The 15,469-nt window shown below is 46.0% G+C and overlaps 1 protein-coding gene across 1 annotated transcript; it reads right to left on the bottom strand.

Moving 5' to 3' along the window:
- Positions 1 to 3,448: 3,448 nt before the first annotated feature.
- On the bottom strand, positions 3,449 to 6,856 carry LAJ45_10551 (uncharacterized protein; the record flags this gene model as incomplete). The annotated part of the gene is made up of 3 exons (XM_046120074.1): positions 3,449 to 4,750; positions 4,910 to 6,629; positions 6,729 to 6,856. 3 exons carry the CDS (start codon positions 6,854 to 6,856, stop codon positions 3,449 to 3,451), a joined length of 3,150 nt encoding a protein of 1,049 aa, XP_045966733.1.
- Positions 6,857 to 15,469: the final 8,613 nt, after the last annotated feature.

The following is a 15,469-nucleotide window of genomic DNA, read 5'->3' as shown; positions in this document are numbered from 1 at the left end:
TCTGTGTGACAAATGGCACGCTGGAGGACATATGAGCCTGTGAACTATATAAGTACATGATCAGCATAATAAAACCCCACTCCAGCATATACAAACAACCACGCGTCTCATTGTGTATGCTATAAGTATAAGGCCCATCTTCCTTTCACCCCTTTAAATTTTATCATGACGACAATACATGTACGTTGATCGCTGCCATCTCCAAAGCAAGGTAAGTAAAATGTATCGAGGCATGAGACCACACTCTGTATTCATATTTCAAGTAACGAGCCTTTTTCTCTTTCCTTTCTTTTCTTCTTTCTTTATTTCTGAGTACTCACTCCATCATAATTTTTAAAGTCCTCCCTCTAATTTCCAGTCAGCTGACGAAGTTTGAAAAACAGACTTCGATCTATCAAAGATTATCAAAGTCGATACTATTGAATATCTCAGCTCAAAAACCTTGGCTAGATGTTACTCTCAGTAACAGAAAGCTGGGCAGAGACTTCAAGCATTCCTGCGAGGAGCCAGTTTCCAGTAGGTTCGAGTGATATTTCATGATTCGTGACGACATTATTGGTGCCCCCATCAAAAATAAAGTCACCAAACTATTGCCAGAAGACCAACATAATATCCCTTGAATTGCATCTTATTCGTCTCTTATTTGTTTACCAAAAACGTTGTACTAATTGGAGTTTCATCTGTAGTACGATAGAATGAATCTTAAGAACTCAATAGGAACACAAGAGTGTCATAACCGTGTCAATTGCAAGCAGATATCAAAGTCTCGATGAATTAATACCAATTATATTAGGAAAGATGCTCTTTCAAGTCGACTTAAGGCCCAAGTTTTCATCTTATCTCTAAATTAGTAACTCTATTCTAAAATATAACTCTAGATAAGTATCAGAAATAAAAAAGCGGATACTGTAAATTCACAATACAAGACAAATTCGCGCTAACTATAGTCTTATCTTGTCTCGTATAAGTTTTTATTCACTTAGAAACCTCACATAAGTAAGAGACCGCGATCTAGAATCTGATCCACGAATGAAATATCTAATTTCAACCAAAATAGTAATATGTGATTTCTTCGTCAGGTTGATAGTCCTCTACACCTAGCGGGAAAACCGTAAATACTATTTCCCCTTCCTTTGTGAGTACCCATTCGATCACATTTGAGAAGTAAATTAACACTGTCTTTGTTCAGGCGAAAAGATGAAAAAGTGTTATGACTAGGCACTATGATGTTCCGCGAGCGATACTGTTGCTATAATCAGGCTGTTTGTCTCGACTTACAAAACAGAGTAAGCCATGTCTTAACCCACTTGAATTGGGGTTCAGCTCAGCTACTATACACAATTCCCTACAACACATTCTAACGTAGTTTGAATATACACTCTTAATTATCTTCCGAGCGAGTTCCCTACGCACCAATTATTGGGGTCTCACATGACACAAAGACTGGACGTCGAATCTAATCCGCAGCCAAGAGATATTTGTATGTGAACTGAATGTAGTCTCGTGCCCAGCTTGTGTTTGCTCAGATCCAGTGCGACAACAAAACAGTCTGGGAACGAGACTAAACTGAATGCCCTGTTCTGTGAATAGGAACTCCCTCTATACCCATGCAGGGGAAAAAAGTGGTGAGACCTAATACTTCACAAGGCAGTGACAAATCGTGTTTTTGAATACGGCCGAATCCCAATTCACTCGTGCTAATTAAGTGTAGACTTTAGGAGATCGAGGCTGCACCGACCCCAAGGCTGTGCTGAAGGACACAACTGTTTTTGAATTCCACCCCCGAGATGAAAGCCATAACTACCAACCATTTCACCAAATATTGCTTCTACCCCCCCAAATATCCGAGGTACGTACTGCCACTGACTAACAGCCAATTACACAGACGCGCGGTAACCTGATCATCCAACCCCTAAATGACTAATCTCCTCAGCCAAGTCTTTCTCTGATTGGGCTAATCGATTGGTCGAACCAACAGCCAATCATACTCCGAACCACCATATCACTCGGGCAGGCTTGAGTGCATATATACTCAGTGAGTTGGTAAATTACTCCCCAATACTTACGAGTTTACATCTGTACTCCCAAACGCACAGGAGTAAGGTATCACTAGCCTCAGTACCCAGCACATTATATCACTCGTCCTTCCTTCCCCATACTAACGTTATCAAAAGATGAGTAATTTCTCCTACACCAATTTAATAATATCGATTATCCATTTCACAAGGCACCACATACTGGGGCCTGAATCCCAAACCCAAGCCCGCGGATACGTACTACCCTCCACCTCGAAGCCTGATAGGACCCAACCATGCCAGCTTACTCTACATCCCCCGCTAGTCAACGCATCTGCATACATGTTACGGGTGCCTGATCGACCGGTCAAGTTACAGATCCTGCTGTTTCTGCCCCGTGTCTTTTATTGCCGCCTCATCTCCTTTGCCTAGTTACTCTAAATGTACGCATCATTGATACGAGACGTACCTGCAGTTTACGCCCACTCTACTCGCCAATGTAGGTACCATTTGAGGCCCTACCCCGTGGCATTGCATATATACCAGCCTAGGACCCTGAATATGCGGCTGTCTTTTTCCTCGCTTGTCGCTGGTTCGTCAATCTCAAGGGCCGATTCAGATCCGCGATCTAGTTGTAATTGATATCAACCTGGCCCTTGGACCCTTTCGTGTTACAGGTACCTTGATTTTGATATCCTGTAACTACACGTGATACTCTCCTCACTATGTGCCTCTGCGATCGCTCAGTGCACATCGTTTCATGATTCTCTTGCTCAGATCCTCCCTACCCTGCCAGTTCACGCCGTAACACCCAGGAAAACAATGCAATGAAAACAATTAGTTTTTAAAAGTAGTGTTTATTTTTTTTCTTCCTTCGTCCTTCTGAAAAGTGACAGTGAATATAGATCCGGTAGAGAAAAAAAAAAAAAAAAAAAAAAGTTATGAAAGTTACAATCTTAATGATGGCATCAAAATGTGACTTTTTCGTCCGTCCTTGCTCTTCCCGCCGTATCTTAAAAAAAAAAAGAAAAATCCCAAAGCATCCCTCGTAAAGAAAAGTGATCTTGCCATGAGGACGTGATAAGGAAAAATAATAAGAATAAAAAAATAATAATAAAAAACTCCAAATGCCAAGCGAATGCAAACGCTGAAAAAGAAAAAAAGCTCCTTAAAAAAACAAAAATCCAAATAATCATATCCGCATGCTAATAAGATTCTGCCCGCATACCATCACCCATGCCATGCATATATCAAAATAAAAATAAAATAAACAGATTTAGACCCAAATAACACGGAAAGGAAATAGAGAAAAAACAAAATACTGTACACCACCGCACCGGGTGAAAGGAAATCCACATTCTCGTCGTAAGGTTCGATGTGATCCATAATCAATTTCAATAACCAAACTTTCTGTTGCTGTCCTCCATCGTTATCTATTTCTTCTTACGTCCCCACGCCATCATTGACGTCACTCTGCTCTTGAGCATGGGTCTTGGCGCAGGCTTCTGCTCAGCAACGACAGCAGCTGCGGCTGCAGCAGCCTCGCTGTCAACGATCGCCTTCTGTTCCTGCTCAGTGGGAGCTGGTGGAGCAGGTGCCTCAATGATCTTTGGCTGGGCTGCAGGAACCTCCGGAGCAGGCTCAGCAGCCTTGGGCGCCTCAACGACGGCAGGGGCAGCAGGGGCAACCCTTTCTACACCCTTGCCCTTATCAATCGGGGCGGCGGCCTCAGCTGCAGGTGCCTGTGGGATCTCTTCACTCTTGCTGGGCCCGTGAAGGCTAATTTGACTGGCGGCCGCGGAAGAGGATTTGGCTTCGCCAAGGTTCTGCGTGGACTTCTTCTTGCCGAAGGCCCATGTAGGACGGCGGGGGAGTTTGCTTGGTCGGCCGTCGTCGCTCTTTCCGTCTGATGTTGGCGGGCGTCCGTCTTTGTGGGATTTGATAGATGCGTTTGAGCGCTTGACGGGCTCGGCGGGGGTAGGTTCCGCCGCAGCGGTAGTAGCAGGAGCCTCGAGGGCGGAGGAGGAGGGGGCGGCCGCGGCGGCGTCGTTTCCGGCGGCAGCCTCAAGGTCTGAAGACTGCTTAGCTGCTTGTTCTCGCTTCTCTTTGGAGGACAGCTTGTTCATCGTGTTGCTCCAGCTCATTGCTCGGGACATTGAGGATTTCTCTTTCTCGGAGCGTCTGGATTCCGGTCTTGCCGCAACAGCATCATTGGACGATGCCAATGGCTCCGGGGGAGTAGGTGGGGGCGTAAGCTCACCTAACTTGGCCTGCGAAGACGATGTCGAGTTCTCGCGCTTCATCTTCTTTCCAGGGAACACATTTGTCAATGATCGCCTGAGAGAAGAATCCTTCTTGTTCGAATCGACTGATGGAGCCCTGCTGTGGGATCCGACCATGCGGCGGAAAGATGGCTTTCTGCTGGGGCCCGACTCGGACCTAGTCGATTTGTCGTCTCCAGCAACGCTAGGGGGTTTACCTGACCTTGAACGGCGGGTGTCCTCGGCACTGGTAACCTCGGGCTGCGACTCTTCCTTTTCGTCCTTCCCTTCGCTGTTGAGGGAGATCTGATCTGGGGAGGCGGTTGTTGGGTGCTCGATGAATGAAAGATCATCATCGGCCTTGTCCTTGCCCTTGGGCTCAACCTCGAGCTTGGCGCTGGCGGGCTCAGGAACCTCGGCGAGCTTAGGGAGTGCTTCTGATGAACTACTAAAGGACTTGCGGTAGATAGGTGCCTTGACCTTAATGTCAGCTTCAAGTTCTTCTTCCATCTCCTCTGCCTCGGCTTTTCTTGCGCGAAGGAGCGCCTTAACCTCTTCCCCAAACGCGCTGCGTTGGGGAGCGGGGGTAGGGGGGATAACACCAATCTCGGGGGGAGGACTGGGGATGGCTACCGAAGTGGACTGTGCCTCCGACCCTTCAGCCTTTTTGAGCCCTTCTTTGGGCTCCTCGATAACTTCTTGCACCTTGGGAGACTCCACCTGAGGCGCTTGGATCGGGGCTTCGACGGGAGCTTCGACGGGAGCCTTGACCGGAGCTTCGACGGGGGCTTCGGCCTTGGGTTCCTCCACCTTGGGCTCCTCGGCCTTGGGCTCCTCGACTTTGGGAGCTTCATCTTTGGGAGCTTCAACTTTGGGGACCTCAACAGCAGGGGCTTCAACAATGGGAGCTTCCACGATTGGTGCTTCCAAGATTGGAGCTTCCACGATTGGGGATTCCACCTTTGGGGCCTCGGTTTCCTTGGGCTTGGGAGCTTCAACCTCGAAGGGGTTAGAGATCTCGACAAGTTTGGGGGTTTCAAAATGAGCCTCAATCTCCTTAGCCTTAGGAACTTCAACCTCTTCAATCTTGGGGACTACAACATTCTCAACGACTGCTGCTCTAACCTCCTCGACCTCTGGTACTGGTACTTCTATCTCTTTGGCCTTGGGGGCGACAAAGTCTTCAGCCTTGGAGATCACGGGTTCTTCGACTTGGGGGACCTCGGATTTGGGGGCTTCGACCTCTACAGGCTTGGGGGTTTCAATAACCTCTTCGACCTTAGGAGCCTCAATCTTGGGCTCCTCAAACTCACGCTTAGGAGCTTCCATTGCGACCTCAGGAACTGAAGGGCCCGCCTTCACTACTTCCTCTTCGGCAGCCTTGACCGGAACCACCTCCACAACGTCGAGCTTTGGTGCCGGCTCGACAGAGACTTCGCGGCTTAGTGATGGAGCCCTGATAGATGAGGCAGCTGATCTTGCCTTCTCGACAGGAGTGAACGATCGAGATTCTCTGTATCCTTCTCCGCCGGTGACCGGGAGGTCAGCAACAACAGATCTAGGGAGAGCCTCCACCGAATGCGTTCGCTGCTCGTACGGGCAAGCATCCAAACCCACGCCTCCTGGGGCAACGATCACCATCGACCCTGTCTCGACCTGCGGAGCTGGTGATTCAGCTCGTACGCTGGGAGTTGGGGACGTTTTGTGACTAGCAAATGTCCATGTCGACGGATTCTCCGCTATTGGTGATAATGGCTCGGCCTCCTCAGCCTCATCAATGGTCTCAAGCATCTCGTCTTCTATGATCTCTGGCTCCGTTGATTTTAGTAATATCGGGTCGGGATTCTGTATTGGGATTTGTTGTTCTACCGAGCGTGTTGCTCGGCTTTCCTCGGCATTGGTCAGGTCGATGCCGGAGTCACGTGAGCCGGCTTTGGTGGAACTTCTTGGTGTTTTTGGCGTTGTTGTTTCATATGAAGCCTCAAGGAGGAGTGGTGTTCGCTCTGTTTTGGAAGACTTCGAACTCTCGCCCAGATCATCCTCCACGACTTGAATTGCTCGTGCCTTGCCCTTGTCCCTCTGGCCCTCTCTCAACTGCTCCCCATTGGCTGTTACCGCCTCACGTGCTGCTGCTGCACCAATTGCCCTCTTATTGCGATCTCTCTGTTTCCTCTTCTCCCTGCGTAGACCGAATCCACCAATAAAAACCCATAGATTCTTTGGTGTCCAGAAACTCAGTGCAATACCGATGCCGAAAATAGCAGCTAGGAAGCTGCTCGCCGAAAATCTCCCTGTACTCGCTGGAGCGGGGGTGTCGGCGGGTTCTGATCTAGTGGGAACGACGGAGATCAAACTGTCGCTCGCGCAATCCTCATGAATCGTTTTAGCCGTCACGATTGTTATGATTGTGGGGGCACTCGAGGGGGGTGGGAGGGAAGAATATGTGCTATACCCAATGGACATTCCTACGCCGCCCAGCTCGCCAGAAATGCAGTTGCTTATGGGCATATCGGCGGAACCATCACTATGAACAACGCCAGTGTCGGCAGCCCTCGACCGCGAAAATAGCTGATCGAACATGGTGGGCGGGGGTGTGGGGGGTGAGAGGGAGGGGGCGGTTTCCCGTTGAGAGTGGAGGCGGTAGTGTGATGTGTATAGGTGATGTGTAAGAAGAAGGGCGTGAAGGCGAAAATAATAAAATGGGAAAGGGTTACAAAAATCAAGCAAGATAGAACCCGGTAGAGGGGGATATGAAGAGGGAAGAGGAAGAGGGAAGAGAAAGAAAGAGGAGATCGATGGTAGTAATACTAGTACTAGTAGTAGTGGATTACGGGGATGGGTAAAGGATAATAATAGATTTGACAAGTGTTGGTGTGGGTGATGGCTTGTGATTGTGAAGGGACCGAGAAACACAGTTATCTCGGTTCAGGGAATAGCGGGGGAGAGATTGACTCCTCTTTTTTGTCGGAGAGAAGGGAGACGAAACGTCCACGAGGATATATATTCCCAGGAAGGGTAAAGATTGCAATAAGTGTGTGTGTGGTGTGTGGTAGGCAGGCTGGTAGAGTAGCACCAGTAATAGTGAGTGTGTGTTCGAATCTTCCTTCTTCTTGGAGACAGACGGTCTACTGAGATAGAGAAGGTAGGCTGATCTGACCGATTGACGTGGTTCGCTCGAAAGGGAGCAATAGAAAGACAGTATTCGAAGAAGAAGGAACGACGACGTCAGACACCACACTGCGGTCTTGATTGATTGCCGAGTGAGTGAATGGGAGTTGAATGAAAACAAATTATTGTTTTTCTACTCGTTTTTTTAAGGGGGTATGTGAACGAACGAACGAACGGGAACGAACGTGATAAAGGTCGCGAGAGTTGATTCGAGTGAATGAGGTTAAGTTTGATTTTTCTCATTCAGATTCCGACTCAGATTTCAACTCCTCTCTTTTTCTTCTGTATGTACCTCTTCCTTCCTTCCTCCCTATTCTCCCTATCCCTATCCCTATCCCTATCCCTATCAAGGGCCCTTCTCTATCCGGAGGTAGAAGACAGTGGGCGTTCTTCCTGGGAAGCTCTACCTCCGAGATGTATGTATGTAACAAGGCACTAAAGCGCTTTTCTCGATGTGCGTTCCAGCAACAGAAAAAGCAAACAGGAAAAGATGTGCCGGGATTGAGGTTCAATTCTCGATTCGGATTTGTGCAAGAGGCTACAAAAGTACTGGAGTGCAGGTCCGTAGCGTGGACGTCTACAGCTGGCAGCCTTTCCAACCCCCCCAGCAAGCGAGAACACGTAGACACGCTCCTGCGAGTGACAACGGGGAAACAGCCTATCGTTGAAGAGGGTGGTCAAGGAAGCGATTTGCGCCTGCAGTAAACGGTACCAAGCAGGGGCAAGCGACAACGGGAGTCAAGGTAGTTGGTTGGTTAAATTCGTAGTACTTGCTTGGTAGGACTGGTAAGGAAAGACGAAGGCAGCAAGAGGACGGCGGACAAAAAAGCATGTGGGTAATGAACGAGCAAATGGTACCGGAGAATGATAAAAAGGATCCTCAGGAAATGGTCTCAATTGGATGATGTTCGGCCTCGGGAGGTGTGGGGAGCAAGACTTCGTAGACCCAGGAAATATTGCAAAAGGCTCCGTCCGGCTGGAGTCTAGATGATCAACCACCACTCGTATCCCGCCCCCATTAAGCTAATCCCTGTATGTTTTGTTGTCAGTGCCCTAGCCACACCAAATCGTAATCGTGGTTGGTTCAGTGTTTCCATCTCTTAACCACCCTTCCTATCAAACATCTTCCCCTAAGCTGCCGCGCTCAATGACACTAGAACTGTTCCCAGCCCATCCTTATAACCATCATCATCATCATCAGCATGTGCGTCTACTGCCTCCCGTTTCGCTTGATATAAGTCGGTAATATGACACCAGAGACCCTTTCTAACGGCCATCCTTCGTGACTGCCCGGCGAGCAACCATCTCATCATCAGTTGAGTAACCCTGGAGGTGATGGCAGTCATCACGAAACACGAGGCTCTGACACGCCATTTTAAATGCGGCTCTGGTTACTCTTCACGTCGACCCGAGTCCCGGGGACAATTGGTGAGAAGAGAGCAGCACTTGTAACTTGTATCTTTCAATTGACTTAATAGCACTTTCATTCATGATTCACTATGCGTAGGTACAGATCTGTCCTGGACATAAATCGCAATTGGTAAGTGCAATTGCAAAAAAAAAAAGAAAAAAAAAAAGTGAAGCACAGAAACAATTGGAGGTGCCGCTCCGTACCATGTTTCCTTTTTGCTATCTTTCCACTGGCATACTGCAATGCGCGAGTACATGCATTGGTAAACACGCTAAGCCTAATTGATACGCCAACTGGCAGAATCAATGGCCCGATCATCCGTAGAGAAATGTTTTGCTGTCTTTGCAAATTGTTCTCCTCAACCAAGTCTTCCTTTTTACCGCCCGGGCTTTGCGAAACTTATGCCATATGGTATCGTGGCGGACGGCGATCGCGACCTTTACTGATACTGAAGCAATTCGAAACCTGAGTAAGCTGTATCAACTCTAACTGATTATATAATTATACCGAAGCCTTACACAGGACCTATGTGCCTGTGGCGCAAATGGAAAAAAGAAGGCCCAAGTTCTTCCGTGTCATCTCCAGAAAGCATTTAACCCAGATCCTAGTACGTACATGCTCTGTGGAAAACCCCCCACTCAGGACGGGTTGGAGGATGCAGCTCGGGACGACTCCCTTGATTAGGGTTGCAGCCATGCATGAAGCTGCCCCGAGCTTCACTCCCCATTCAAACACTGTGTTGTTCCGTTTGTCTTCTTTTTCGCAGGAGGTGTACATATAGAAGGTATCGTATCTACCTATCCATCTACCATTGCGCGTTCAACTCGGGCAGAGATCCCTATTTTTCCCACATACTCACTTACCTTACTGACTTACATACTTACTTCCCCCCATGACCGAATATGACAGGAAGCCAGAGCGATTGAGTACAGAAAAGACGGATGCCAAGAGACATATCGACATCTCTCCTGCACTGCACACAGCGCTCATGGATGGAACCCCACAAGTAAGCAAGCAAGCTTAACCCCACAAAAACAGCCATTACACACACGAAGGATTTCAGATCGGCCACATGTATTTCTACCAGTGGGAGAAGAGTGGGTGTTTTCTAGGAGTATGTAGAAGGTTTATCTTCGGCGAATAGCGAACACATTGAGCGCGCACCTCCGGAGGAATTCAAGGCGACACCGTAACCACCCTCCGATTCTGATCACGATGGATAGACCGGATCGTTTCCTGCGGCTCTGTGGCTCTTACTTAGTCTCATTCGATTCGAAGGGAAACTGTCCCGCTGTTTCCCGTGTAACCCGGGCCTTTACTCTGGAAATTTCCCACTTCCTTCTCTTCCCCGACTAAGTTACAACCTTTGCCTCTTTGGCGATCGCGTTGATAATCCCTAAATCCGCGCACCAAAAAGAGGGCCCGGCAAGGAACTTCTCCCGACGCAGCCTGTCCCAGTAGGCAGGAACTCTGCTATCATGTAAGGGGAGACATCTGGTTGGCGATGCGTTTAAAGGTGTTGCGCTGGCAAGCGTTGTTTCCCTTTTTGGTATTTTTCGCTCGGGTCCTGCCGCCTTGGTTTGGGTTTGGTTTAGTGGGCTAGGGTTGTTTATCATTAAGTTTGGTTGAGCGGTATTTCTTGGCTTGGCAGAATCCATAGCCAAATCTAGAACTTCGAAGCGCGCGGAAAAGATACGATATGATTGTGATGAAGAGGATTCACTGGAAATTATTGTTCGACACCGGTACACCAGGAGTTGGATTTGCAATTCGGATCGAGTGGTTGGACTGGACAAAGTCTTACCAAAATAACTAATGAGCCTAGCAAGTCAATCAGTTAATCTGGGATACGATACCAGGAGTTATTAGTGGTGGACGCGATAAGAGATAAGAGATGCATAGACTATCCCTCTTTCTTTGGCTTGTATTGGACCAACTACCACGATTTTGTTGATGATACTGTTCCTTTCAATTATCAGGTAGCTTCTAAACTCTCCGTACAGAATGGGGACTTATACTTGGTCTCAGAAGGACATAAAAATTCAAACGATTGCTCTTCCAAATTGTTTTACCAACATGAGTAACAGGGTACGGCGTGTTTATCTACTTTGATGAATCAAACTCATTGCTATGAATTGTTTATTACTCAGAGGAAGTTCCTACGCACACTTTGTACTGTGATCCGTTGTTATTCGCACAACGAGTAATATTCGTCCCTTCCTAGCTGGAGGCCCTGCAGCCCTGGTTTCAACGCATGTAACTTCGCAGTCTAGTCCGTAGGTACGTGCAGAAATAACTCTGACCCAACCCGAATATTAGTATTAATATTCACAGAACCATAACGGTGATATAACCCACAGCGTGGTACTAAGGCGAGCGTAGGTATTGAGATGCTGCTCAAGATAGATAATTCTCGTTTTATTAACGACACATCACTAGCGGCATGTGGTTCATTGTCAGTAAATCCCTCCTTACCTAAACTTAATGTATAGATAGTGTTCACTCGATCTGGAGCCTCACAGACCGTCTTTGATTAGCAGGCATCTTTTTAGTATCTTGACAGGTGCCCTGGTCTATTAAGATTAACTAATAGCGTTCTGTTGCTTGTCGTCAATCTAGCAAAGACATCGATATCAGATGTAGTTGTATCAGTGCTGTGAGACTGAAAGCTGTGTATCAAAATAGTCGAGGGTACATGTTTAGGATAAAAGGGAATTATGATTATTATGGCTGTGATTTACGTGACTTCGATAAAAACCATTGGGATGGTGGAAGCGACCGAGGTGGTTGAGTTGATGGCTATTGGGATGATGATGAGGAGATTCAGGTTGGCTACATTATGTGGTTTTGAGGGGTGGGACACGAACTACGCGTATACGGGTTGATGATTTACGCTATAGTTTCCAGGCAAGCTTTGAAGCGCAGCACCGACCCTAGGTAAGGCATTAAATTTCTGAGTCAGCACTTCCAAAGTTTCCAAGTCAATCTCACATCCATCTCTTGTCTCAATCTGGAGCTACTTGTATAATTAGTCACTATGTAGTATAGTAAGAAATATATTCTGCTATCCAACCACTTTGACAGCTCTTGTGAAACAGATGATTCTTTTATGTGAGATCTACAACTGGTTGTTATTAAAATGAGCGATATATATAAAAAAAGACACAAACTCTAGGTTCGAATTTTGAACATAACCCCACAGTTAGTCTTTTCTGTTTACTATGTACACCACCCTCATCCAATACATTATTAATATACATCTACAAAACCCCAACTTTTAATCTCTTGCAGTACACCTGAATTCCTCGCCGCACATGCATGCAGTGCTCGTATACTAATATAATACTACACTCGTAATCGCTCCTTGGCTACTTATATGTATAGGCACATAATGAATCAATCAATCAATTAATCAGTATATGTATCTACATACAGGTGGAGTGTGACATCGAGTGATTTACCATGACCGACCATGGTTATTGTTATTCTTGTTATTGACTTATTATGACCGGCGGGGAGTTCAAAAACATTGGCCATTGAATGTCGTATCTATTGTTCTTTATATAAAATAATTAACTAGTGATTATTATCTGTATGGGTGTCCTTCAACTAATGGGTGTTTGTAACATTTAATATGGGGGATTAAACATTGACTCATGGAGATTATTTATACACATACTTGTATATAACCCCTACTTTGCCCTTTCATAGCATTGTATCCGTTGACCGCTTCTCGCATAATATTGTCAACCTCTAATCAACCTGATCTCAATACAAATCATTTCTGGCCATCGCAAAGAGAACCTCCCATACAGACCACACAGGGAATAATTAGCATTAAATACGTGAAATGTCGTGGTAGCAAACACTGACGAGGGGTGCATATGTGCCTTTGCCCCAGTGCGTGCAGCGTACTTGATTGGAGACAAGTTGATGAATTTTTCTGTTAGAATAGCTTAGTTTTCCTACTACGATCTTCTTATACGCCAATTTAATCTTTAGACTGATATGCGGGTCAACAAAACTCAATTTTAGAAAGAGTGGGAATACTTAATCATAGATTATCACTCGGCTACTAACCCTAACCCAATACAGATTGAGGCGTTTGCTGTTGGTTAACTACACCTACAACCACCACTGGACTAAAGCATGGTACTAGCTGCTTTTCTTCTCAACTCCCTTCACTTTCACTTAATCATTCAAGTCTTAATGATTTTGAAAATTGCAATACTAGTTAAGGAATCGTCGATCAATCAGGAAGAAAGGATAAGCACCATGCAGAGCTTGGCATAGTCAAAAATGCAGAAACAGTTGGACTGTTACCTGTAGGCAGCTGCAAAAACAAAGGCGATTCTAGAGGGCCAAAAACCTAGCTGAATCCAAACCTAGCAGATCACGTTATCGTAATTCTCTTGAAATTCGTTACCCTGGACCCAGCGTTTTTATGATACAGGGGTTTCTGGAACAGCCACCCCAAAGCAGGGCTTGAGGAGCTTAGGATAAATAAATAATCCACCAATCGTATTCCCAAAGGGATAATTAGATAAAGGTTTAAAAAGGAGTCGCTTTATAACTTGAAGTTATTCGATTCCGGCTCATATAGGATAAGCGCCAATGGGTCGCGCACGTGAGAATAGACGCCTGTTTGTTCTATTATATATATATCGAGACAGGAAGTGGATTCATTTATAGCTTTTCATATAAAGATATACATTGAAAAAATTGTGTCTAAAAGTACATCCAGGCAGAGCCAAAACAGGCCGACAAAGTTCCGGACATAGGCTTGAAGTAGAAAGTTGCATGCCTTAAACTTATAAGGACTACAGTGGACTCACGATATAAAGGTACGCTCTAGATCTGAAATCGACACCCTTATAGGGTGTGTACCTGTATAGCAAGAGTCAATTTGTACTCAAAAAGCCCAATAAGGACTGAAAAGTCGTATCATTATAGAGCAAGTATTCTTATAGAAGGTACCCTTATAGCGAGAGTCGACTGTATTGATTATTAAGCCTGGGATGCCTTCTTATAACAAGACTTAGTAACCTTTGAGACTTGAGGGTGAAGGACACATGTTGTGGAGAAGAGGGTATTTGTGGGGTTGTGGCTTGTGTCCCGCTCACCCGTCTGCTCCCGGGAGAGTATAGTTTCTCAATAAATCAATATGATATCGGGATGTTCCCAATGTTATTAGCTCGGTTGGTTGATTAGGGAGTTAACCTTGTTATCCTATAACATACTGTTAGTTCAAGCTATGTATATAGCGTGAAGGGATCAGTCATGAATCGAGAACAAAAGGTCTTGTCCTTGCCCCAGTTATAGCCCCTTATCTGTGCTGCACATGTGATGCTCTTAGCAATATGGAACAATTATAAGTCTCACGGATTCCAAATAGTGATCGGGGCAAGGCTTTTTTGAGGCATTCGCACGATTTGAGAGGCTTCTTATTAACCGCGGGTATTTCATGTGACCTGCAGATGATCAAACTGCTGCAACCGTATTCTTAGTGTACTTCCCGTGTGCAGCTTCTTAGTTTTTTTTTTATTTTTTTTTATTATTTCATTAATCGCATGCTATGGCGATGTGCAGCTTCTTAGTGAACCCCCGGTGTGTTGGAATCGCTTCGATTAGGCTGTTTCACCCTGTCTCACAAAGCCTCTTTCAATGTCGACGGGATATTGGGACCGGAAGCCTTACTTAATGCCTTCAGGCCTCTTAGTTTTACCCTTGTCACGAGTGACGGCTTGTCTTCCCGAGCCGAGCGCGTGTTGTGTTGAGCTCAGTTTTGCAGAGTCAAGATGTATTGAAAGAATCGAAAAGATAGGGCCAGAAGGGTGGACTATAAATATTGTGCTTTTTCACTCTTACGCTGGTCTTCTGACGTTCTAGACTTATAACAGGTTGTCGTTTTGAAGGTAGATTAGCGAATATCGTAGATCGGCGAACTGGGAATTCTATAAAATTAATCCATGTATGCCGACTATGAGCCCTGCCTGTTGTTGTTAGTTATTTGGTATGTTTGCTCTCGAGACTTTAAACCATTCTTTTGTTGCCCTTCGAGCCTCGACATTCCGAAACCAAGTGTGGATGGCTTTTTCTTATTTCGTTCGAGATTTTAAATTGCAGTATTATCCAAGCCAGTTTTCCCATCTCTACCAGCGCTGCACAAAAAGGGGGGGTTGGGGGGAGCGACCGAGGGTGTTTATGAAGAATGAATATCAAGTTTGATGGATGACAGTTTGCAGAAAGAAAAGAGGGGATGGACATCGATCGCTGATGGAACTATCGGCTGGTCATATTCGCAGGGCCCGTGTATATTCTAGCCTCTCTAAGTCTGGTCTGTTGAGAACCTTAATTTGCTACCGTTCCTACGGTTGCAGGTGCTTTTAAGATGAAAAGATTCTATACTAGGCCAACATCATATGAAGCTGAGACCAAATCGATTCTAGCATGTTCGATCAGTCCCTTGGCGCGTCACAATCTCATATAGGAAGGAACATTTTAGGTATATAACTAAGGGGAAATCAGGTAATCAATTGCAAAGAAACCTCTGTTCGAATACATACTCTCAGCTCTCAGTACATTCGGGGTTCGCTGGCAACAATCCGAAAGGT

This window comes from Morchella importuna (genome assembly GCF_003444635.1).
Source record: "Morchella importuna strain M04M26 chromosome Unknown Morimp01GS047, whole genome shotgun sequence".
Lineage (NCBI taxonomy): Eukaryota > Fungi > Ascomycota > Pezizomycetes > Pezizales > Morchellaceae > Morchella > Morchella importuna.
The sequence above is the reverse complement of the archived record's forward strand: the minus strand, read 5'-3'. Positions and strand labels throughout refer to the sequence as shown.